Raw genomic sequence first — 23,573 nt, forward strand, 5'->3', positions numbered from 1 at the left:
TGGAGTTGATTGGACTAGTGAGGTTAGCTAGATTAGGTCGGGTAGGAACGGGTTAAATGGGCGGAGGAAGTGATGGGTTGCATCAGTAGAAAGAGAGTAGGTGTTTGGTGGGAGAGAAGGTTGGAGTTGTATACTGTCAGGAGTGAAGTAGATCAAGCCTCAGGCCAGCAGTGTGTTGGTCCCTTTTAAAGTCTCTCCTTTTAAGAGTTATCATATTTCCCTAACGGGGTTAGTTCCTGAGAAAAAGCCTGGGGAATCTAGTTTGATTCATCATTGATCATATTTTGAAGGGGATTCAGTAAATGATTTTATTAGCAGAGCAGATGCCCAAGTAAAGTATACATCACTACATGACATTGCCCATTTAATCCTGGAATTTCAAGATCAATGGCTGGTTGAGGTGGACATAGAGGTGGCCTTTTGGTTGCTGTCGCTCAAGTGGCTAGATTGGCCAATACTAGGTATGTGTTTGGATGGGCTCTACTATTTTGATAAGGCAATGATGACGGGGTTTGTGATTGCCTCTTCCACCTTTGAAAAATTCAGCTTGGCACTTCATTGGATTTGGAAAAATAAGGTTTCAGGGCAAAGGGCATTTCATTACCTAGAATTCTAGTTAGCCGGGAAACAGGTGTGGCCATGATAGCCTTTCAGGAGTTGTGTAAGGCCCTAAGAATGCCACTGGCATAAGAGGAGGTGTAAGGACCAAGTCAGGTCTTGATTTTTTTGTTTTGGAATTAGCATTCTATGCTAAGAACCAATTATTTTGCTTACCTGTCAACAAGGATGAGAAGCTGAAGATCAAGACTGAGGCTGTTAAAGGGAGGAAGAAGTGAGGATTAAGGAGGTGATGGACTTATTGGGGTTCATGAATGTTGCATGCAGGGTGATGTCCTCAGGTAGATCCTCTTGAAGATCAGTTGCAAACTTGTTGACAGGTAATGAGGGTAGACGTCGTTAGGTTAAGGTTTCATGGACTCTGAAGGCAGATTTGTTACGCTGAGTGCTGTTTTTGTCAGGATTTAATGGAGTGTCATTTTGGCAAGAGGATTAGGTGAAGGATACGGCACTCGAAATTTTCACAGATGCAGTGGGAGTCCAGGACATGGGGGTGTATTTTGATGGGGAGTAGTTTGCTGCATCTTGGCCAAGGAAATGACCAGAGATATGGAGAAAGGACATGACATTCAGGAGATCATGCTAATATGGACAGCTTCAGTGGTTTGGGGGGAGAAGTTGTAGAACGAGAGGGTCATATTTTTGCCTGATAACAAAGCTGTGGTGCATGTTTTGGCAAGGAAGTCAACAAAGTCAGCTTTGGTGTTGCTGGTTTAAAGAAAATTAATATTACAGAGTTTGTTAGTTAATTTTAGCTTTTCAGCCAAGTATGTTCAAGGGCAGGTCTGTACTGTAGCTGCTAGTCCTTCTCATCTTCAGGGTCACAGATTATGTGCTTTAGCTCCATGAGCAAGGAAAGATCTTATGATGTTACCTCAGGAGATATGGAATCGTGGAGAAATGTTGTGTGCTTGTTGATCCAGAAATTGTGGTTAGATTCTTACAATGAAGTGGTTGTAACATTCTTTAATTTTGTTAGATAGTTGCCACTGAAGGAAAGAAATTGGTCTGTTGAGTTGTTGCTGAGGTATGTTGTTCACTGGTGGTTTTGGGTGAGGCAGTGAGATCAATTAAGTTATATTTGGTGGCTTTTTGTGCAGCTGCATCACTGACAGGCTTAAAGGATTTGACAAAGGTATGGATGGTAAATAGGTTGGTTAAAGGTTGGCAGAGCATGCAAGGGTTGAGGTTCTTTGAGTTTTGGTAAAAGTTGTGTTTACCATGGCATCCATCCTAAGTGACTGGACTAATTGGGCAACTTTAGCAATGGTTATATATATTAGGGCATTTAGAGTTGGAGATGTTTTTGAGAAATAATATTGGGGTAATATTTGTATCACTGATTCGTCAATAGTGATTTGGTTGTGGTGATCAAAGACTGACCAGATGGGAAAGGGTCAGCAGGTTGTCTTGCATGGCAGCACTGAGTGTTTGTTCTGCCTAGTGCCCTGGCTTAAGCAGCTATAGAAGTTGCGAGGTGGTGGGAGGGAGGGTTTGGTTTTCATTTAAGTAATGGCAAGGCAATTGTTGCATCACAGTTTATTCATATGATAACGGCTTCTTTGGGTGTCAGAGTGTTTGTTAATGGTGGTAGATTTTTGGTTCACTGGTTTAGGACCAGGAAACATTCTGACCTAGCAGAGGATGGTGAATCAGTAGACTTGATTCTTAGAGTAGGGAGTGGTCCTGTAAAGCTTTTTGTCCTTATGTTTGATAGGGTTAATGTTAGTTGTGGTTTGCTGGCTTACATATGAATTAATATTGCAAACATAGCCACTCATGCAGACATGCACAGGTATGCAAATGTACAAAGACACTACTTTTGTCTATGTCATTCATTCCTCACAAGATGGTACATTTATGTTGGTCTGAAAACAAACTCTTATTTATTTTATGATTCCTCTTTGATATGATATATTCATGAAGTTATTCTTATCTGACATAAGATATTTTGGGTGAAAAAGAGAGTGGTGATTTGACCTGGTGGTGTAATGTTGGGTTTGGATCTGGCCAGTTGGAAAGTGTTTTGATATGATTTTCAAGGGCTTAGATGGCATGAGCTAGTATGGAAAATTGAGGAGTTACAGGTGAGATTAGGCTTACCCGAAGTTTTGGTTATTCATTTAGGGGGCAATGATTTGGGGCAGCTACCCAAAAGAGCATTATTGGGGATGGTTGTTGCAGATTCATTAGAACTGAAGCAGATATTCCCATAGATGGCTATAGTTTGTGTGGAGATTATTCCCAGGTTGGTCTGGAAACGTGTGCAGTTTTATGGCTATTGAGAGAGCTATGTCATTTGTAAATCATAGACTCATGAGGGCTTTAAAAAAAGTTAATGTGAATGAGCACAGGGATTTTGATAACCAAGATGCTTCTTGGTATGGGGGATGGAGTTCAGTTGAGTGATGCAGGTTTAGATTTGTTCAGTGTTCATTTATCTTTATTTTTAAAATATCTGGTTAATGATTATTAATATATGGTGGTGGTGAGAACAGCCTGCAAGGGCAGGTTTGTGTGTGGAGCAAGAGGGATTCAAACTGAACCCCAATTCTGCCCCCCTTCCTTTGGCAAATGAATATTCTGACGTGAGTGGTAGGAAGCTGCTTCTGAGGATTTTGGTATTTACAGATTGAATGGTAGAATTTAATGGTGCTGGATGTTAAGGAAGGTGAACAGTTTTATCCTGCCTAGTGTTATGCTGTTTTGCTGTATGGAGTTTTACCCATGTTTTACCTATGGTGCATTTTATTCCTGGAATTTTAATAAATGGTTGCTTTGCATCCATGCCGTGGTTATTGAAAGGGGGCTTTGGACAAATATTTTCTATACTGTTCTTCCTTAGACTACAGAAACCTGATAATCTTTCCCAAAGCCACATCAAATGTGTAACTACTGTGTAAACAGCACTAACAGTTTATAGTTCTATGTATCTATCTACAGTATCATTGATTTGTCATATTTAAACTCAAATTACATGTGCTTTCTATAATTCCATGTATATTAAATTGGAACAGACTTCCTAACCCTTTTTTATTTTACTTGATTGTGTATAATTTATTACAGAGATCATAACTAATCTGCAACAAAGGGTGTGAAAGTGGGATAAGACAGGCATTATATATTTTAGTAATATGATTAATTAATTTAGTCCTCCAACATTTGGCAAGTCGAAGAGAAAACCTTGCATAATTCATAATGTCCCATTTAGTAATGATTTATGCAAAAAAGAAAAGTATGTTAAACATTAGCATTCTGATAAACAGTATGTTAAACATTAGCATTCTGATAACTATCTTTTCCCTCCTGCTGTAATTCATATCCTGTTGCATCTTCCAGTGCTTTTGACACTTACCTAACGCACTTTATGATCCGTTGCCAGAGTGATGTTAAACATTTAGTCAGTACAGCAGATGGCACATGCAATTTAACCTACTCTGGTTTGTTAAAAGAGTGGGGTAACTGAGAACATGACAAGAAGACATGTTATAAACATGCAAGACATATTTTACTTCTCACCAACTGGAAATAAAATATATACTTACAAATCTGCACTACTTTATTAAGGTTTAAGGGTCTCACCTAGGTCTTGCATAACAAAGTTATTATAAGCCAAATTGTCATATTCTTAGATAGTTTATCTATTTTACTACTATTAATAAGACAATGAGTTAAAACATTTTGTATCTGAACTTAATAATTTTTGAGTATTAATGGAAAGTGGGCACGAATATAAAGGGTTATATTTTTAAAATGACACACAAGTATTTAAGTCATGCTAGAAGATGTTTAAACCTTTTTTTTTTCTTGCCATTAGCTATTTAGTATGAATTCAACCGCTAGCCCTGAAATCAGTTTTATTCTTCATTTACTTTACATGCAGTGACCATGTTTGTGAAGATTGCCTTTAAGAAAATCCTTTTCAGTTTGTAATGACTGTAGTGTTTAACCTCAGATCAATTTATTGCAGTCTGTAAAAGGTCGTTATAGCCAAAGGCCGTAATTCAGTTTTCTTTATGTTCTGCTCAAACTTTTCTTTCATATCGCCAGCTACGGACTCTTAAATAGTTTTAAACTCACATCAAGTTTCCTTGGACTTTATATTTTGCTAGATAATTTAATTTCACTGTTTGTAATGTTTCTGTATCCCCATGATTCCTTGACGGTACTTTGCACTTCAGCAATACCACTTGCAGGCAACAGCTAATAAAGCTAGTCAGACCAGAGCCACGCTGCACATCCATGTGGGAGCCCTAAAGTTCTGCTGTGTTAGTTAATTTGAGTGAAATGATCTACTTTGCCATTAACTAGAATGTGATAAACAGTGCACATTACTTCACCTGAAGGAAAACTATTCTTGCTTTTATACACTGAAGGCATTTAATTCATTCAGATTCTGTGTGTCTGTGAGATGATACAATCGATTTCCAAAAGATAAAACATAAATGAGAGCTCATAGAACAAAGAACCTAGGTGCAGTTTAGCTTACTGTCAATTAGATTTTTTAATTATTCTTGAGATTTCTGTTATGTTTATTTATTTGTATTTATTGTTTTATTTTGTCTGGGGCTGATCAGTGAGTCATGATGCTGTCACTTAATCTTAATGGTATATATTTCTGAGTATGAATTCTTTAAAAAATGACTAGCTTGCTATGTAGTCTTTTAAAATGGAGCACATTAACTTATATTACCTTAATCACATACTTAATTATTTCAATTATTCCACACAGATTGAAGCAATTTATAATAAAAGTCCATTAAAGTGCAGTTTGTGTTACTTTTCAGTGAGTGCATTAGTAGCTTACTGGCTTTTATAATTCACAACAGCATAGCTCACCTTTCTGAATCAACTTTACAATTGCGCATTATTTTGAAAAAAAGATTACAGTGTGCAGTTTGATTTTTTTTTAAGTTACACTGTTTACTTCTTTTTCTTTTTTTCTGTGTAAACACAACCACAAGGATGTCATTTTAAATATAAGCATGTTATTTACATATGACTACGAGGCACTATGGGTAAGCAGAAACAATTTACTTCTTTAGAAGAACACCTTCTTGCTTATGTTATTGTTTCACTAATGTGTGTTAAATGCCCATATAAGATGTTCTAATTTCAAGATGTATATGACAGCTTCTCTTTTTAGGAAGTAAGAAACTCCTGCTGACACATTTAGCATGGAAAAACACATCAGGCATTGTGGGTTCCATTTTTCATGATGTTATGGCAGCCAATAAAACTCAAATAGCACTGGAAAAATAAACTGGAACACAGGAGAGAGCCACACATATTTAAGTGTACACAACTTTAATTACTCCATTATTTGTCAGACAAATTTCCAAGGGTGTAGGGGCAAAAACTCTATGTCATGGGTGGGGTGTTGGGCAAAGCCCCCTACATGAAAGTTATTTTTGCTTCACTTATGGTAGTTACAAATGTAACTACTTTTTTCAATAATTCTGGTGGCAATTAATTGAAATTGTTGCTGAGTTTATTCAATGTTTTGTGTTTCAATCAAACTTAATTGCAGGTTTTATGTATGGTTACAGTTTTTTTCTTGAATGTAGCTTTGCTCAGCAAAGTGAAATACAGGACTCTGTGTATGAAATGTAGATTTAGTGACAGTATTTTTGTAGAGTATAATTTTTTTATCAAAATATGTACGTGGGTGTGTATTTTTTTGAGTGTGTGTTTATGCGTCTGAATGTTACCGAGTTAGCGTAAGGATTACTTATTGGGGGCATTCCTCTGTATGTGTGTCTGCAGTTTAGGGTTAGGTAAAGTGATTTGTTTACTGAGTGTGAGAGTGTATGCAGGTTAGAGTTGAGTAAGGGTTAATTAAGCGTTTAGACTTAGTGTTGTGTTTGTTGACATAGAAGTTCATAGTAGGTGTCAGAACTGTCATGTGTAGCGGTGGTAAGGACAGAAATGTTTTCTAAGACAGGGTGTCAGGTTAGGGTTACAGACAGGGTTAGGGTTAACACAAATTACCTTAGTATATATTTTCACTGTAAGCAAGCATATCAGTGCAGGTAACATTTAGACAATTCCTCTATGTTTTCATTAGTATACTAAACCAGTTTCTCTTTGTTAGCTTTACATCCACAAGATGGTGATACAATAGTCAGTCAAATATAACCCCCAAAGTCACCCCATTTAGAAAGGGGCAAACTAGACAATGGTCTATTATTAGCTCATGTCTTGGTAAATGGGTGGGATTATTGTTTAGGTTACAAGTGGCCAACTTGATCAACAAACTTCTGTGAAAAGTGAACAATTCTAACATATATCATGTATGTGTATGTATATGGGTCTACTTCACATAATCGAACACCCAAATATTCGACTTTCATATGGCTGAGACCATATGATCGAACACGTGAATGTTTGAAAATGTGAAAAGAAAGGCAAAACAAAAAAATAACTAAACAGTGCTACCTGGGGGGCAAGCCCCCCTGCACCCCACACACCCTGATATTTAAATATACCAACTCTGAGATCACACCACATTGGGGTAAAGGGAAATCTTCCCATTTTGTGCTCTATGGAGATCCCCATTCAAACCGTTCAAACTTTTAAAAGTTCGATCATATGGTCTCTGCCATATGAAAGTCAAGCCTTTAAAAGTTCGACCTTCTATATATATATGTGTGTATCATCTATATGTCTATGTATATCTATATATCATATATATTTATATATGTGTGTGTGTGTGTGTGTGTGTGTGTGTGTGTGTGTACATATCTATATTTCTATCTATATCTATTTATCTACACACATATGTATATATATATATATATATATATATATATATATATATATACATGTGTGTGTGTGTGTGTGTGTACATATGGCTTTATATCATTTGAGCGAATATCCATTTGACTGAAAATCTTCCACAAAACAAATATAACATAAAAAATGTTTTTGCAGGGAGAAGTCCCTTCCACATCAACCATTACTTACATATACTCACTGATCGCATAACTAGAGATAAAAGAAAAACAAATACTATGCACAATAAGTTAGTTTTGGAATAAAACCACAATTAGCTACAGATCCGGGAGTATAACATGATTCTGACTATTGCAATCCACACATACTCTGATAGGCTCTCATCTCTAATAATTCCTGTGATAAGAAGTAACACTCTCGGATATTTTCTATAGACTTCTATCAAATGAGTTTTCAGCTGAATGAATTTTTAATAAATAGGTTTAACCACTTGGGTTTCAGTCAGATGAACATTCAAAAAAAAAAACTATATATATATATATATATGTATATATATATATATCTATATATATATATATATATATATATATATATATATAAATATATATATATATATATATATGTGTGTGTGTGTGTGTGTATGTGTGTGTGTGTGTGTGTGTGTGTGTGTGTGTGTGTGTGTGTGTGTGTGTGTGTTCATGTGTTTGTATTTGCCTCTGTGTGCATATACATTTATATATATATATATATATATATATATATATATATATATATATATATTTATAGGTTAATAGGTTCATACTAGGCTATCTGCCCTAGGGCATTTATAAGCCTAGCCAGAGTGTGTTTGGCTTTCACCACCCATTTTAAATTAATTTTTCTATGCCCTTTTTCAAGGTTAGTATGCTGTGCCTCTGTCTAACAGTGACACAGAAGTGATACCCGGGGTAAACCTACGATCTCCCATCCACTCATCAAGATTCCTCTTGAAAAGAGTCAATGATGGACTCTGCCTAACCTGGACTGGGATATTATTCCAGAGTGAAGGGAGCCTCTGGGTTATGAATCTGTCCCTCCAGCATGTACTATTTATTTCAGTGCTGAGGTTCAAGTCTCTTGAGCGCGTAGCTCGATGGGATTTGGATTTTCTGAGGTGCAGCATGTCCATTAATTCCGGGTTGGACATGGCTTTATACGTAAGGCACAGATCGCCTCTGAGCAGGCGGTATGCCACTGAGTAGAGCTGGAGTTTCTTTAACCGGGCAGCATATGGCATCTGTTTGAGCCCTTTGATCCTCTTGGTAAGGTACTTTTGGGGTCTTTCCAGTTGCTGCAGGTGTCTGGTAAGGTACATCCCAAAAGGGGCAAGATTGGTATCAACTTGGGTCCCCAGGTATATATATATATATATATATATATATATATATATATATATATATATATATATATATATATATATATATATATATATATATATATATATATATATATGGCCTACCTGATATTAACAAAAGATCACTTGCCCGAAATTTAAATCCATGAAATGAGATTGCTGAAACCTTATTTATTGAATACGCAGATTACCGAAGTGGTACTCCATGAACCGAACAACTTGGCCACCATGGTGAACTTTGCCCTTTTCCCTGCTATATTGTGATCTTGGAGTTGGTATATTTAGTTAGGGGTGTGTGTGTGTGGGGTGTGTGGGTCAAAGCCCACCACTTGGATGGGTTTGATATGATTTGGTTCATTTTTTGTTTCATGGTGGCCAAGTGGTGAGTTTCCCAGATTACAACTTTTGTAATCTGTTAATTAAAGTAAGGTTTCAGCGATCTCATCTTGTGGATTTAAATTTCAGGTAAGTGATCTTTCGATAATAGAAAGGGGATCCATATATATATATATATATATATATATATATATATATATAGATAGATAGATATTGATGTATGGTTGCATATCATACGAGTGAGCTGTTTTTGGCTGATGCAGGATTCATCAACCACATTTTATTGAATACCATTTCATCAACCATTAAAAAGTATAAGAAAAGTACTTGCCACTCTACAAGATGTATGGTGGTCCCCTTTTCACTGTTTTGATGGTTTGTGATTTCACTATTAAATGAGATAAGTATGTGGAAATCAACTGTTAAGAATAAAAACACATTTATCTATGTATAAACCAATAAAATTCAAAACTCAAGCACATTGTTGTGGTCTAATAATTAAAACATGTATAGATTACCCTGTCAAAATGCTCTGAATGCCTAAAGTTTACGTAGATTTTAGTAGTCTTCATTTCAAACCTATCATTTCAGCTTTACATTCAACTCCTGAGAGTAATGGAAGCACGATGTTTTTTCAGAATCAAACTGTGTAAGGTATTACTACAAATAGAAAGAGTCCAGTGTGTTGTATAACTTACAGATAAAGGCAAAATGTGAAGTACTGAAACAGTGAACAGGATGGAAAATTAATTGGCCTTGATACTGTAAAAATTTTTTTTCATATTCCAAGAACTAGAAAATGTACACCTGTAGCTGTGGGACTGTGATGACCCCTGTTTTAAAAATGTATTAATAGCAGATTGAGAAAGTAAAGTATAAATCAATGTTTCTATATTATGCCATGCTCTTTTCTGTGCTTTATTGACTGGCTTACCTATACTTCATTGTTGGCTGATCCATTAGTGTTCTTTAGTACAAAAATGAATGCCACAGTGAATTTTACAACAGTGAGTTCTATACTCCAAGCTGGTGATGTGCGTTTCAAGTTTTTTCCCTATTTTCCCCACTGTAGGAAGACAACAAAGTTTGTAAGGCACACACCTTAACCATTAGGTCACCTTCCCAAATCAGTATGTATAATTTAGAGAGATGGACCCGTACATTATGGGGTACAGGTGGCTTGTTCTCCAAGACAAAAATGGTGTGTGTGTGTGTGTGTGTGTGTGTGTGTGTGTGTGTGTGTGTGTGTGTGTGTGTGTGTGTGTGTGTGTTGTGTATTGTTTTCAATTGATTGTTTTTAAAATGCATCTTTAGGTTTTCAATTGATTGTTTTCAAAATGCATCTTTAGGAAAACCTTCATTCAAATTAGTGTGCTCTGTTGGGCCATAATTTATTTATATAGGGGAACTAAAGATGTTCCAATTCAATTCATAGACTGCATAAATAAAAGTATAAATTATCTGTGGTTTAAACGAATGAGTTCACAAAATGGTACAGAATATGAACATTTATAGGGTATGTTCAGGGCAAAAGCTTGAAACAAGTCTATATACAGAAGACTGTTAAAGGAATACCCCATTACATTAAAAAAGTAAAAATCCTAGAAATATGAAGTTAATAATTATTAACAGTTAAGTCACTCTGGTGTCATAAAGAGATAAAATGACTCAGGTGAGCCATCCCAGGGTGGAAGGGTGGTCCCGTTTGCATCTACAGTGATGATTCCTGGCAGAGGCTGGGGATGCCACAAGGTAGGTATTATGATATTGGTATTTCATATGGTAAGATATAGGGGCTGGGAGAGGGCGTGGTTAGTGTTATAATTAGCACACATTAGTGAGGTGGTGTGCAGATGCAAGGCCTTCTTGTCACAGTAATGTGTTATAACTCTAATGCTGCCTCAACTCCTAACCCCAAACTTACACATTACCTTAGGAAAACTCCTTTTCTTAACACTAGTAATATTCAGACAAAATTCATCCAAAGGTACTAGGAGAGTTTTGGTTAAGCAATCACAAGAAGAAACTATTGGTTTTTGTTTTGTGATCAGTTGTAGTAGTTTTTGTCCATTGATTTTTTTTTTCATTAAGTATGTTTTCAACATGCTGGCATCGATTAATTCTTGTGCATATTGATATTTCAGCATATTCATAAACACACACAAATATATATTTTGTATATGTTACACACACACACACACACACACACACACACACACACACACACACACACACACACACACACACACACACACACACCACAATTCTCCACACTTGCAAATACTTACAAAACATCCATTGAACAAATAAAAATTCAGCTAGAAAACATTAAAAGTAAGTTTTAGTTTCTTATTTAGGAAAATAAAAACAGCATGGGGTAAGTAATTTCAGGAAACATAAGAAGCTAATCCATATTTGCCTTCAAGTAAACACACATAAAAAGTCTTTCCACTCTTTACAAGCACTTAATAGTGTTCACATCCCAAATTGAGTTTGACTGTACATGATAACCATAGGGTAAATTTGTGTCTACCCATCCAGTCATCAAGACTAGCCTTAAAGGTAGTCAAAGCAACACTCTGCTTGACTTGTAATGCTGATTTTTCTAAAGGCTGGGAATACACTTAGTAACCAATCCCTTCAGTGAGCCTTGTGTTTTTGTTTTTTGGTGGTGATGCCTTAGGTCCCTAGTACATGTGTTTGTAGAGCTACTGGTTTTGAGAAAAAATATGTCATTCATAAAACTTAAACCGATTCTAAGTAACTATTAATTCAGTTATTGGTTCACAGGCTCATAGATGAGTACTACGGTAATGACCACTCATGTCTTTTTAATGCTCAATCCATGCTTCCCAAATCGCTGACAAGTTCTGGTACCCTTGGTAGAGTAAGCATGGGCTTGGGAGATAAAACATTTACAAGCAGAGATATATTACTTATGAAAACATTTCTTACCACTAAGGATATGAATATGAAAGATTATTCTGGTGGATCCTTGTAATTAATAAAAACAGTTACTGAAAGATGGCCAAATGCCATTTAATGTTCTTGTTATTTAAATCCAATTTATACCTACATTTTAGTGATTTAGTTTGTTGGACTATGATTTTCTGATTGCAGGGAAGCTGTATTTGTACTTTTGATAACCCAAAATAGATAGGTAAGATTGTCTCCAATGCTGAGATTGTTGTAAATAACCCTGGGTAAGTGAAATGCTGTTGCTTAAAAAAAGTGACTCCAAAAACTATAAACAAGTAATTTAACAAGAAAAAAAGCCAACGGAGGGACTCAAATAACTCCACATAACTATTTAATAAAATAATAACAGACAGGTACAACGTAAAGCGCTTTTCATCCAGTGAAATGACCGGACTTCTTCAGATGAAATTACATTGACAAAACCTTCTTTTTATAAAGCATATAAACTCCACTCCCATAAAGCAAATTCACCAATCGAATTTATCCACACACTATCAAGTAAATTAACAAGTTAACAAAACTAATTACCTGTTTAAAAATATGGTATTAAAAACATATATAAACATATAAAAATTTACCTATAAATTATACAGTCACTATCACTTAATCTATTGAGGACCACAGTCATATATAAAACCAGTAAACTTAATAACCCAAAAATTATAAGTTAGTAGAATCAACATAAACATACTAAACTAAGTTAAATTTCATACACTCAGACCCAGTACTTCAAAAGTTTGTTGTAAGAAAAGGTCAGCAATAAATAACCTAATAAGGCTTCTCAACTTTAAAATAGAAGAAATTGAGATAATTTCATTCAAGGCTGGTTGTCTGCATGAGTCCAGACGTAATTGCCATTAGGACTGCTTGTTTTTCCTAGCATTAACAAAAAGGGGCCCCCTTTTACGTGTGGTACAATCTGTTCAATAACTCTAAAGTGGAAGGTGTGTCTGGGATGATTACCACAATGTCTTTGCCAAAGCATTCTCTGTTTTACCCTTACTGATGCTATAGGTATGCTGTAGGTATGCTCATATGCCCTTTCCTTCAATTTCCTGTCGGTTTTCCCAATGTAAAATGCTGGGAATACCTGGCACTGGGCAAGATAAATGACAGATTTAGAGTTACAGTTGTATCTCCCATTAATTCTGTACAACCTGTTAAGAATGGTAAATTAAGAATGGTAAAAGAGTGGCCTGAAGACATATATTTACAAAAACTACAAGCCTGACATTTATACATGGCTGGTGTTCTAAAGGCAGTCACTTTGTGTGCTTCCAGTAAAGTAAAAACTTTTGAAGTACTGGGTCTGAGTGTATGAAATTTAACTTAGTTTAATATATTTATGTTGATTCCACTAACTTATAATTTTTGGGTTAAGTTTACTGGTTTTATATATGACTGCAGTCCTCAGTAGATTAAGTGCTAGTGACTGTATAATTTAAATTTTTATATGTTTATATATGTTCTTAATAACGTATTTTTAAACAGGTAATTCGTTTTGTTAACTTGTTAATTTACTTGATAGTGTGTGGATAAATTTGATTGGTGAATTTCCTTTATGAGAGTGGAGTTTATATGATTTATAAAAAGAAGGTTTTGTCAATGTAATTTCATCTGAAGAAGTCCGGTCATTTGACTGGAAGAAAAGCGTTTTACGTTGTACCTGTCTGTTATTATTTTATTAAATAGTTGTGTGGAGTTATTTCAGTCCCTCTGTTAGCTTTTTTTCTGGCTTAAAAAAAAGGTGACCAGGATGATGTTTTATGCACAATAGAAAGTTCACTGATTAGGATTCATATCTGCTTGGTTTTAATCCTGTATTTCTAATGCAACTTTACCTGATTAGATCTTGCATCTGAATGCTTCTTTTATCCATATGAGTACTTTCCTCCTATCGGTCCCAGATACTTCTGCATCCAGCAGTCCATATTACCTTTTTGGAAAACTCTATCTCATGGGAATTCTTAGTTCATAGGTTAGTACTAGGCTAACTGCCTTTTTTTGGGCTATTTGAAGCCTAGCCAATTACCCCATGTGAGAATCAAACCCTGCACCTTGTGTCTTTAAGGTACATACCTTAACCATTATGTCATCCTCCCACCCCTATCTTCTCCATATTTGCAAGCAGGAGACAGAAGATTGTGGCCATTATACAGAAGCTGATTTGAGATCTTTATCACTGCAGCCCAATCTTTTCCTCCCCTGTTAGAAGAAAAGAAAATATTGGTCCTGATATTCATGGTATCCGCAGTAGTAAGGATATCCTTCAATGTGGCACATCTTATAAGTCAAGGCATCACATCTAGATCTAAGGATGTTATCATTCCAGTGTACTTGGCCCTCATCAGACCAACAGTTGAGTACAATTCTCTCTTTTGCATGTACCTCACCAGAGACCTGCAACAGTTGTAGGGACTACAGAGGTTTCTCACTAAGAAATTACAGGTTACACAAAACAAGTCTTATGCAGTCTCAGACCTGGACCTGATGGAAATGCCACACATTAATAAATCAAACTGCAAGAGGGTCACCCACTCTGGGGATCTTAACCTAGCCCCTGACATGAACAGCTTATGCTGGAGAGATCGATATATCTCCCAGAGACTGCCGCTTCTCTGGAACAAGCTTCCAATTCACATGAAACAGACCCCTTTTCTGACCCTCTTCAAACGCAACATATACCATTTGATAGGTGAGTGTAAATTCAATCCTGGAGTGTCCCCCATGTCACTTCTGGACAGAAGAATGTGTTATTAATTACCATAGACCTTTACTTCTGTGAACTTCACTCATCTAATCACTGATAATTGGGGCAACTTGGGATAAATATGGCTAGACTTGTAAAGGCTCTAGTGCCATTAGCCTAGTAACTTACTATAAAGCTATGAACCTATGTTATGTGCTACCATGATGCCATGGTATCAAGAAATATATTCTGTTTATGTCCTTCATCACCTTCCTGACCCCTTGGATCCCTTAAAGCTAGTCCTTGCAATTGGCTAGGGCATACTTTGCAGTGATAAGTCTCAAACCTTCCAGAGGTTGAAAACAGCTTGCAAGTGACTATCCATATTCCGTCCCTTGCTTGAATTTTTGGATTCAGGTCTGCTGGACAAACCCAGAAAGTTATTATAGGCAACTGAAAATCTTTTAAAATATGACACCTTAACTAATTTGCATTTACAGTGGGCCTGCAAGGTTATGGCATGCTATGTTCTCTGAAATGATACTCACACATTTCCGGTTAAACAATAAGAATTTTTGAAAGTTTATTCATGCCAATTATATAAGATGTAGTGTTTCTTAAACTACACTTTGATTTTATAATGGCAGTTACATTTTGAGTGTTTCATTTAGCAAAAAAAGTAAAGTCCTATGTATTCTGCCATTTCTACTAACAAAGTGTTTTTGCAGCATGGACGCAGATCTGTAGAAGTACTGACTTGCAATGGCCTTAAACTGTTGTATCCACCATAGTGTGCAGTAATAACAATACTGAACTCTATATCTTTAACAAATTTCTATGATAGCTTCTATGACTGGCGTCTCATTTTCTTTGATCTTCCAGACTGCATTTGTTTGCATTTTATTTGTGCTTTAGCTATGCTTCATGTACATTCAACCTAGAATAAGCCTGATGAGTACACCGGACATCCTCAATGTTCATAGACTCCAAACATCTTCAAAGGAAGGGCTCACCTTAGTCCTAGTACATACAACAATCTTACAAGATTTATTTAGAAAGAAATCCCCACATAACTTTACAGTGGATCACTGCCAGACTGATAAGCTTATTATTCATTTTAATAATACTGGAAATGAAGACAATGACGTTTCTAGTGCTACAGCCTTGTCTTTTAGTAATTGCTATCGTATGCACTTTTTGAGGTATTTGTATTAAAAAATTGCTTGCTACTGTATTGACTTAGTCCAACTTTTCTTTGCACGCAGGTGAATCTGGTGTGGAAGAGTGGACTCAGTGGAGCGCATGTTCTGTCACTTGTGGTCAAGGGTCGCAGGTGCGAACCAGATCTTGTGTATCACCTTACGGAACTTACTGCAGTGGCCCTTTAAGGGAGACAAGGGTTTGCAATAACACTGCCTTCTGTCCAGGTAGTGTTAGTAACAAATACATAGAGCTGCATATATTGTTTGTTGCTTGTCTAACAACTTGAAAATGTAAAATTATATTATTTTGATTTATGGAAGTCATAAAAATGCATTATATTGATATGTATTTTGATTAGCTTTAAAAATGCATTAATACAAATTATGTGATGAAAAAAGTTTTATGTAAGTTGCTATACAAAAAATTGTGACGTTTTACCTTTTAATATCCATAACTGAAGCGTATGCTTCAGTGTTGTAAGTTCACAAACAGGTTGGCTTGATATATCATCTTATTAAGTAATCTTCAGGCTGCTGTTTTTTTTTTTTTGATAAAGTCACTGCATAATTACTAAGTTTCTGAAAAGCTGTTTAAAATTATGATTGACCCTGTATTACAGGAAATGGAGATTTAATGGCTGTCAGCTATTCTTTACATCAGAAAGATGACAGGGGCAGGGGTAGTATATTCTCTTCTAGCTGACTATAAGCCATACAGTTATGGCTGAAGACAGTAATTACCTAGGTCACTTTATACAGCACAGCAAGGTCATTGTTTTCCTTCATACAATATGTCCTGTAAATCACAATATAACATTCCTTCAGCTGTGTACTTCTTCTCTTGTTCAGTGGTGTTCGTCTGACTCACATTTCATGAGATAAATACTAAATTTAGAGCAGATGTCACCATTTGGTAGGCCAACAGTTTAGACCATAACTTACATGAAGTGTCTGTGGCAGGAGACAGCATGTAAATTTTGCAGAGCATATCACTTGAAAGTAGTTACTCATTCAAAGAACAGCACACATGCATTTAGGAAATGGAAGTCGTGTATCTAGAACTCATTGTTGTTACTTTTACACTATTTATTAAGCTATTTATCTCACCTGCTGCAGTATGTATCTAGGCAGAATATTACTGATCACAAATTACATCCCACCATCTACCCTGCAGTGCATTTGCTCCATCAGTTCCATCTTAAACCATGAAAAAGGTGTCAGGAGAAATATTTAAATCATTATTTTATTTATATTACCATTTCTGACCATGAAATACTGACTGTGCTGAAGAAATTACTTAAAAAAATTAACATTATTTTGCTATACGTCCTTCCCAAAATAGAATAAGTTAAGCTCATGTTACCCCTGACCACCTCTCAACGTCTTACAGCAAGAAATCTGGACAAAGTCATAACTAAAAGGGGGAAAAAGACACAAAAATAGCGGCAATTTTTAAATATTGCTCTTACAAACAGGATGTTGATAGAATAACTGGTTTTGCATTAGCAAGGCTTTTACGAAGGTATAAAGTCTGAAACTCAAATGTCTGCCATTATTTTCTAACTTAATTCTTTAATGATTTGTCACGAATTTGCCAGAAAACCACAATTTTATGAAAAATGGACCCAAAATATGATGCAAAATTCTGGACATTCTGTGACAATCTGTACAGTTAAGAGGTATGTGCAAGATATCTGCAAGCTTTATCATCCATTAATTCCACCTGAAAGAGTAGCTCAGATTGCCTTGAACCTGTCTTCCCTTATAGTCAGCTAGTCAGGATTTAGCTGGAACCCCCCCCCCCCACTACCACCCCAGGCACTTGTAAATGGCATTAGCTAAAAATACAGTTTACTAAGCTCAATAACCAGGGATATGCATCCTAGAGTACAAACAATTCATTCTAAAAGTCATTCAGTTGGCATGACTCTCCTATTCTCAAAGCAACTTAAGTTAGGGCTAAGTATTGGAACATTTTGTCAGGTATTATTGCATGGAAAGTACACTTAAACCTGTTTCACTGACTCACAAGCACTGTCCATGACTTTGAAAGGAAGATGTCATATCTTATTTTTAGGTAACTGTAAATATGGTGCAAAATGTAGCTAAGGATGTTTGACATGTTTCAAATCATAAGAGAAATAAATAGTAATGCCTGGTTGACTAGGAAGTAGGAACGTACTCCCAAAACACAGAAAGAGATAGACAAATAGAGGAATGGAGGAAAATTGTGTTTTCAGTGTTGCAGTCTAGATTATATGTAATTCGGGTAAGTGGCTTTTTGTTGTTTTGAAGTAGACTCATATATACACGCACACACACACACACACACATATATATATATATATATATATATATATATATATGTGTGTGTATTTATACATTTCTGTAATATAATATTTACTGGCCTCCTTTTAGGCTGATTAGTTGAGCTTTTTACTTCTAAGATGTTTGGTAATCCCTTCTTGACGCAATCCATTTGTAGGTAGAGAGGCAGGACATCTTGCAAGCAGCCATTATGGTTTTCTTATTGGTATATAATCCTCATCCACAGTGGCAGTCAATTGGTAACAGCCGGCATGCCTGATACAATGGTCTGCTTGGTATATGATTCCATCACAGCCCAATTTTTGCTGGGTTTAATACTTTTAGAAACAACCTCCATGAGATGAGAACACAGCATTCTTTAGCTATGTCAAGAATCTAAGTGGCAATGCTGAGATCTGCTCAGAGTTAGTGCAGAATGGCACAAAATACACTGAACCGACCGATATCGCCAACATCCTGGCAGACAGTTTCAATGCAAACTTCACCCCCATATCACCCCCAAAAGGACCCATAACCATACCAGAAGAATGTAGAGTCCCTGAAATCACAGACACTCAGGTTAAAACAGCCCTCTCCAAAGCCAAAAACTCAGCATCAATGGGACCGGACAGTGTCCCAGGCTGCATCCTACATGAGCTCAAAAATGAACTAACCCCTCACCTAAACACACTGTTCAACCTCAGCCTCTCCACAGGCTACATACCCATAGAGTGGCACACAGCAATGGTTATCCCGCTCCACACAGGTGGAGCCACAACAGACCCTGGGAACTATCACCCTATAAGCCTGACTAGCTTGGTCTGCAAGGCTATGGAGCACATCATCATGGAACTCATTAACAGAGACAATGGGAACCTCCAAACACTGGACCCTACCCAGTTTGGCTTTGTTAAGGGCTGATCATGCCTCCTAAACCTGGTGGACTTCTTTGAGACAGTTACCAAGGCTATAGACGAGGGAAAGGTGGTACACACAGCCTACCTAGACCTCACTAAGGCCTTTGACACCTTTCCCCATTCTGGTATTATAGACAAGCTCACCAGCCTGAACATAAACCCCTACGTCACAAGATAGGTTGTCATCTGGCTCATGGACAGAACCCACATGGTGACAGTTGCGGGAGCTAGGTCCGTCTCTAAACCAGTTACAAGTGGTGTTCCCCAGGGCTCAGTCCTAGGACCCCTCCTATTCGGCATATATTTCTCAAAGGTACAGGCAAGCACAGGAGGACTATAGCTGACCAAGTTCACAGACAACTGTAAACTAGGGGCTATAATTGACTCTCCAGCTGACACAGACATCCTCCAAAAGGGTCTCACTGAGACGGAAACCTGATGTCAAAATCATGGCCTCAAGCTAAATGCCAAAAAGTGCATAGTCATCCCCTTTGGTAAAAACAAAGTACCCACAAACTGCCACATAGGTGGCAGTACCCTAAATATGGAAGACGTAATAAGGGATCTGGGGACCCAAGAAGATAGTAATCTCACCTTTGATAATCACATTGCCAAAGTGGTTAGAAAATCCTTCTACGTGGCCCACCTAATCACAAAAGGGTTTGCATCCAGATCAAAAGAGGTCATTGTGCCCCTCTACTCATCACTCATCAGACCCATCTTAGAGTACAATGCCCCATTTGGGATGTACCTTACAAGACACCTGCAACAGCTGGAAAGACCACAGAAGTACCTCACCAAGAGGATCAATGGCCTCAAACAGATGCCCTATGCAGCTCGACTGAAGAAACTCCAGTTGTACTCAGTTGCATACAGCGTACTCAGAGGTGATCTCTGCCTGACATACAAGGCCATGTCCAACCCAGAATTGATGGACATGCTCCACCTAAAGAAAACCTTATCCCCTCGAGCCACATGCCGTAGGGATCTAAACCTTACCACAACAATTAATAGGACATGCTGGAGGGATAGATTCCTGTCCCAGAGACTTTCCATGCTTTGGAACAAGATCCCAATCTACATTAGGCAGAGCTCCTCACTAACACTCTTCAAAAGAAACCTTGACGAGTGGATGCGAAACAGAAAATTTACCTCGGGGATCACTACAGTGGCTCTGTTGGACAGAGGCACAGGGAACTAATCTAAGGGGACGGCGAAAGCCAACACATTCTGGCTAGGCTTATAAATACCTTCAGGCAGATAGCCTAGTACCCACCTATGAACCTATGAACCATCTACCTCCCTATCCCAGGATATTTGAGCCAGCACTGACCCCTCAGTCACATTGTGGCTTGCCAGTTCTGTAGCACCCAAGCTGCTAGCTTTTTCCTGGTCTTCTGACATGAAGTTAGAACTTCACCCCTTTGCACCACTGAGCCATGAGTGTAGGAAGAGGTAACAAGATGGTAAGGTGGTGAATAATGAACTGAGTATCTCAGTTAAAGTGTAGTGCTGAAGAAGTCTTAGAAATACAACTTTCTTTTGGCTACTGGTAACTGAATTAGTATAAACCCAGCTTGTTAACTTGCTTGCATTGCTTTGGCTTGAGCTGTATGTTTTTGTAGCTGCTTTGTAACTTTCAGGCAGTTCACCACAAGCAAGTGTGCTTCTGCAGTTTTACGAGAGGGATATCTCATTTTGTTCAGATATTTGCTTAAGTCAAATGGCTCTCAAACAATCTGCATGTGACTGTTTTGCTGCTTAGTCAACCGGCCAACTGGTATATTTGCTATTCCTTTTAGGCTGATTGATTTTGCTTTTAAGTGGGAAAGGTAACTTACACTTTAGATGAATATGTCAAAAACATATATTTGGACAGTTCAGCTTTGGTACAAATAAACTTAAACTTAATCATTATTGCTTGTTCTCACACAGTGCTGTCTGATGTACTGAAGCATGTGTTAAGTAATCTTTTATACAATTGAATTCATATTCTCTGAAGCTGTAAACACTGGCATCCAATCTGGCTTCAACTCATTTAATCACAGCTCTTAGGTTATCAATAAGCATTTTCTCTATGAAAGATGATTCTCAACATTCCTCTACCTAAACTAACTCAAAAAGATCAATATATACTTCTTGCCATCTTTATGCTAATCATATAATAACTGAAAATTGTGTTGACTGGAAAAATTTGTCCTGGTCTAACTTTAAAGATATGGCTATTGAGTATATTAAAGATTACTAGCTGATTCCTTATCACAAAATAATACTTTCATGATTTATTTGACTTTTGGACTAAGATTTTTGAATTTGTTATGTAATTACTTTTATGCATGAAAAATCCGACTCTATATCTCAGTATAATCTCTGGTTAGCCATATCTCCCTCTTTCTGTCTCTGTTTCTTTCCTCCAAATCTTTTTTGTTTTCTTTATGGTATTATTTCTTTCCCTATATTTTAGGGTTATAGAAATGGATAGTACTACTTATTGGGGTACTATTGTTTTAGTTTACATGTAAAAATTGGGGTTTTATATCACTTCTAAAGTTGTACATGCAGTACAGCATCATTCTGACAGTTACATGTTGTTAATACTTTGTGTTATACTAAACAGAAGAGATACACATCTTAGGCCTTGTAGTGTTATGACTGGCATCCTGCATTGTCTGCCTGCAAAGAGTATGTTGCACACATCTTGCTGAAAATGGAAACAACCAAAGTGATGAAGAGATTCAGGGTAAGTCACAATTTAATGGCACTGTGATAGCCTATGAAACTTGCAGAACTCAAACTATATGAAATTTTGATTGCTACCACTCAGCATATATCCTTTAGGTTCTGTATCTCTTTGATATTGATGTATGTACAATTGTTTAGTTTCTTATTTCTTCTAAACTATGTCAGAAAACACATAGAGAAGTCCTGTTTGTTCAACCTGTTGAATATAGTTGTCATCTTCTGTCTACATATTATATAATATAGCAATAACCGATGATGTGGGTGTGGTTTATTGAAGATTTATCCATGGTTGGTGTAGTTTAATCACAAAGGCGAAGCCTGAGTGATTAAGTAAAGCCAGCCAAGGGTAAATCTTCAGTATACCACCCCACGGAGTCAGTTATTGCTATTATACAATAACATTATAATAATATACACCCAAATCAATAGTCCAAATACAAAACTGATGGAACACAGCAAACTGGCACCATGAGACAGAATCCACATAAACTTCAGGAAGCATAAATACAATGACATTATTTAAGAAAAAATTGCTTACTTGTCTACCTTGTAACAATAGAAAAAAAAGCCTAGCCGCTCAATAATATTTTAGCGGCAGGACTTTTATCAGTGGTATATTTTCAATTTGTAATGGCCACGTTGGTTGGGGTGACCAATCGGCGTGCTCCTTTTTGAATGTTAATGGACAGTCATTGTGACTAGTGTATCAGTGAGTGGTCAGACTTATTTTTTTTCCTATTGCTATGTGTTAGACATGCATTAGTCTGAAGGAAAGAAATTCTGAAACTGAAATACGTGTCATTATTTACTCCACTGCTCATAAAATTTGTAGTTTTCCAAGAAATCACTGAGGAATGAAATAAATAAATAATGACATGCATTTCAGTTTCAGAGCAATACTACCCATCCCCGTCATTATTTAGTCCACATTTCTTAAAATAAGAAGAAAAGCTGTAACCTCTGGACAGTCTGCAGGTACTTACTAGAGCAGAGAATTTTTGTACCTCTAAACTGTCCAGAGGTTACAGCTTTATCCCCCCCAAAAAAAGCAACTTAGGTCTTCCTATCTCTATTGCTTGCTTTCCAAAGCACTGATGTACTGCATAAATGTGGGAACAGAAATCCCATACGCATGCGCATTACATCAAGAAAGCAGCAGAATTGGGAAAAAATGGGGAAGTACACCATGGCACCAATATGCAAAGATATTATTTAAGAAAAGTATGTTTTTTTCCTTAAATAATGTCATTGTATAATAGCAATAACTGACTCTGTGGTGCAGTATATTGAAGATTTACCCACGGTCGGTGTGGTTTAATTAAACCACAGCAACCATGGGTACATTTTTATATACCACACCCACATCATCGATTACAGATATAGTTGACCACATTGTACAAAATGGGTCAAACAAAAGCAGTAAATTAAATTATGGTGCTCACAAAACCATGAATTGTGAAAGAATAAGGGTTCAGAAATTCCTGAGAAATTCTTTGAGCAGAAATAAGTCGCATTAGTCTTGTGTACAGATTGTAATAAAGTTCATGCAAAGCAATAGGGTTATAGCTGTGAGACTTGTACTATAAAATACTGATGTAAGGAAGACCCCACAAGCCTTCATGGCATGAGAACTCATGTTAGATGGTGAATGCCAA

At 36.8% G+C, this 23,573-nt stretch overlaps 1 protein-coding gene across 1 annotated transcript in view; it reads left to right on the forward strand.

Moving 5' to 3' along the window:
• Positions 1 to 23,573, forward strand: part of ADGRB3 (adhesion G protein-coupled receptor B3) — a 3,555,978-nt gene that overhangs the window by 996,366 nt on the left and 2,536,039 nt on the right. The window contains exon 4 of the mRNA XM_044063870.1: positions 16,016 to 16,177. Coding sequence (XP_043919805.1) covers positions 16,016 to 16,177 — 162 coding nt within the window. The remainder of the gene's footprint in view (positions 1 to 16,015; positions 16,178 to 23,573) is intronic.

This window comes from Protopterus annectens, chromosome 2.part2, assembly GCF_019279795.1.
Source record: "Protopterus annectens isolate FY-2018-M chromosome 2.part2, PAN1.0, whole genome shotgun sequence".
NCBI classification, from domain to species: domain Eukaryota; kingdom Metazoa; phylum Chordata; order Ceratodontiformes; family Protopteridae; genus Protopterus; species Protopterus annectens.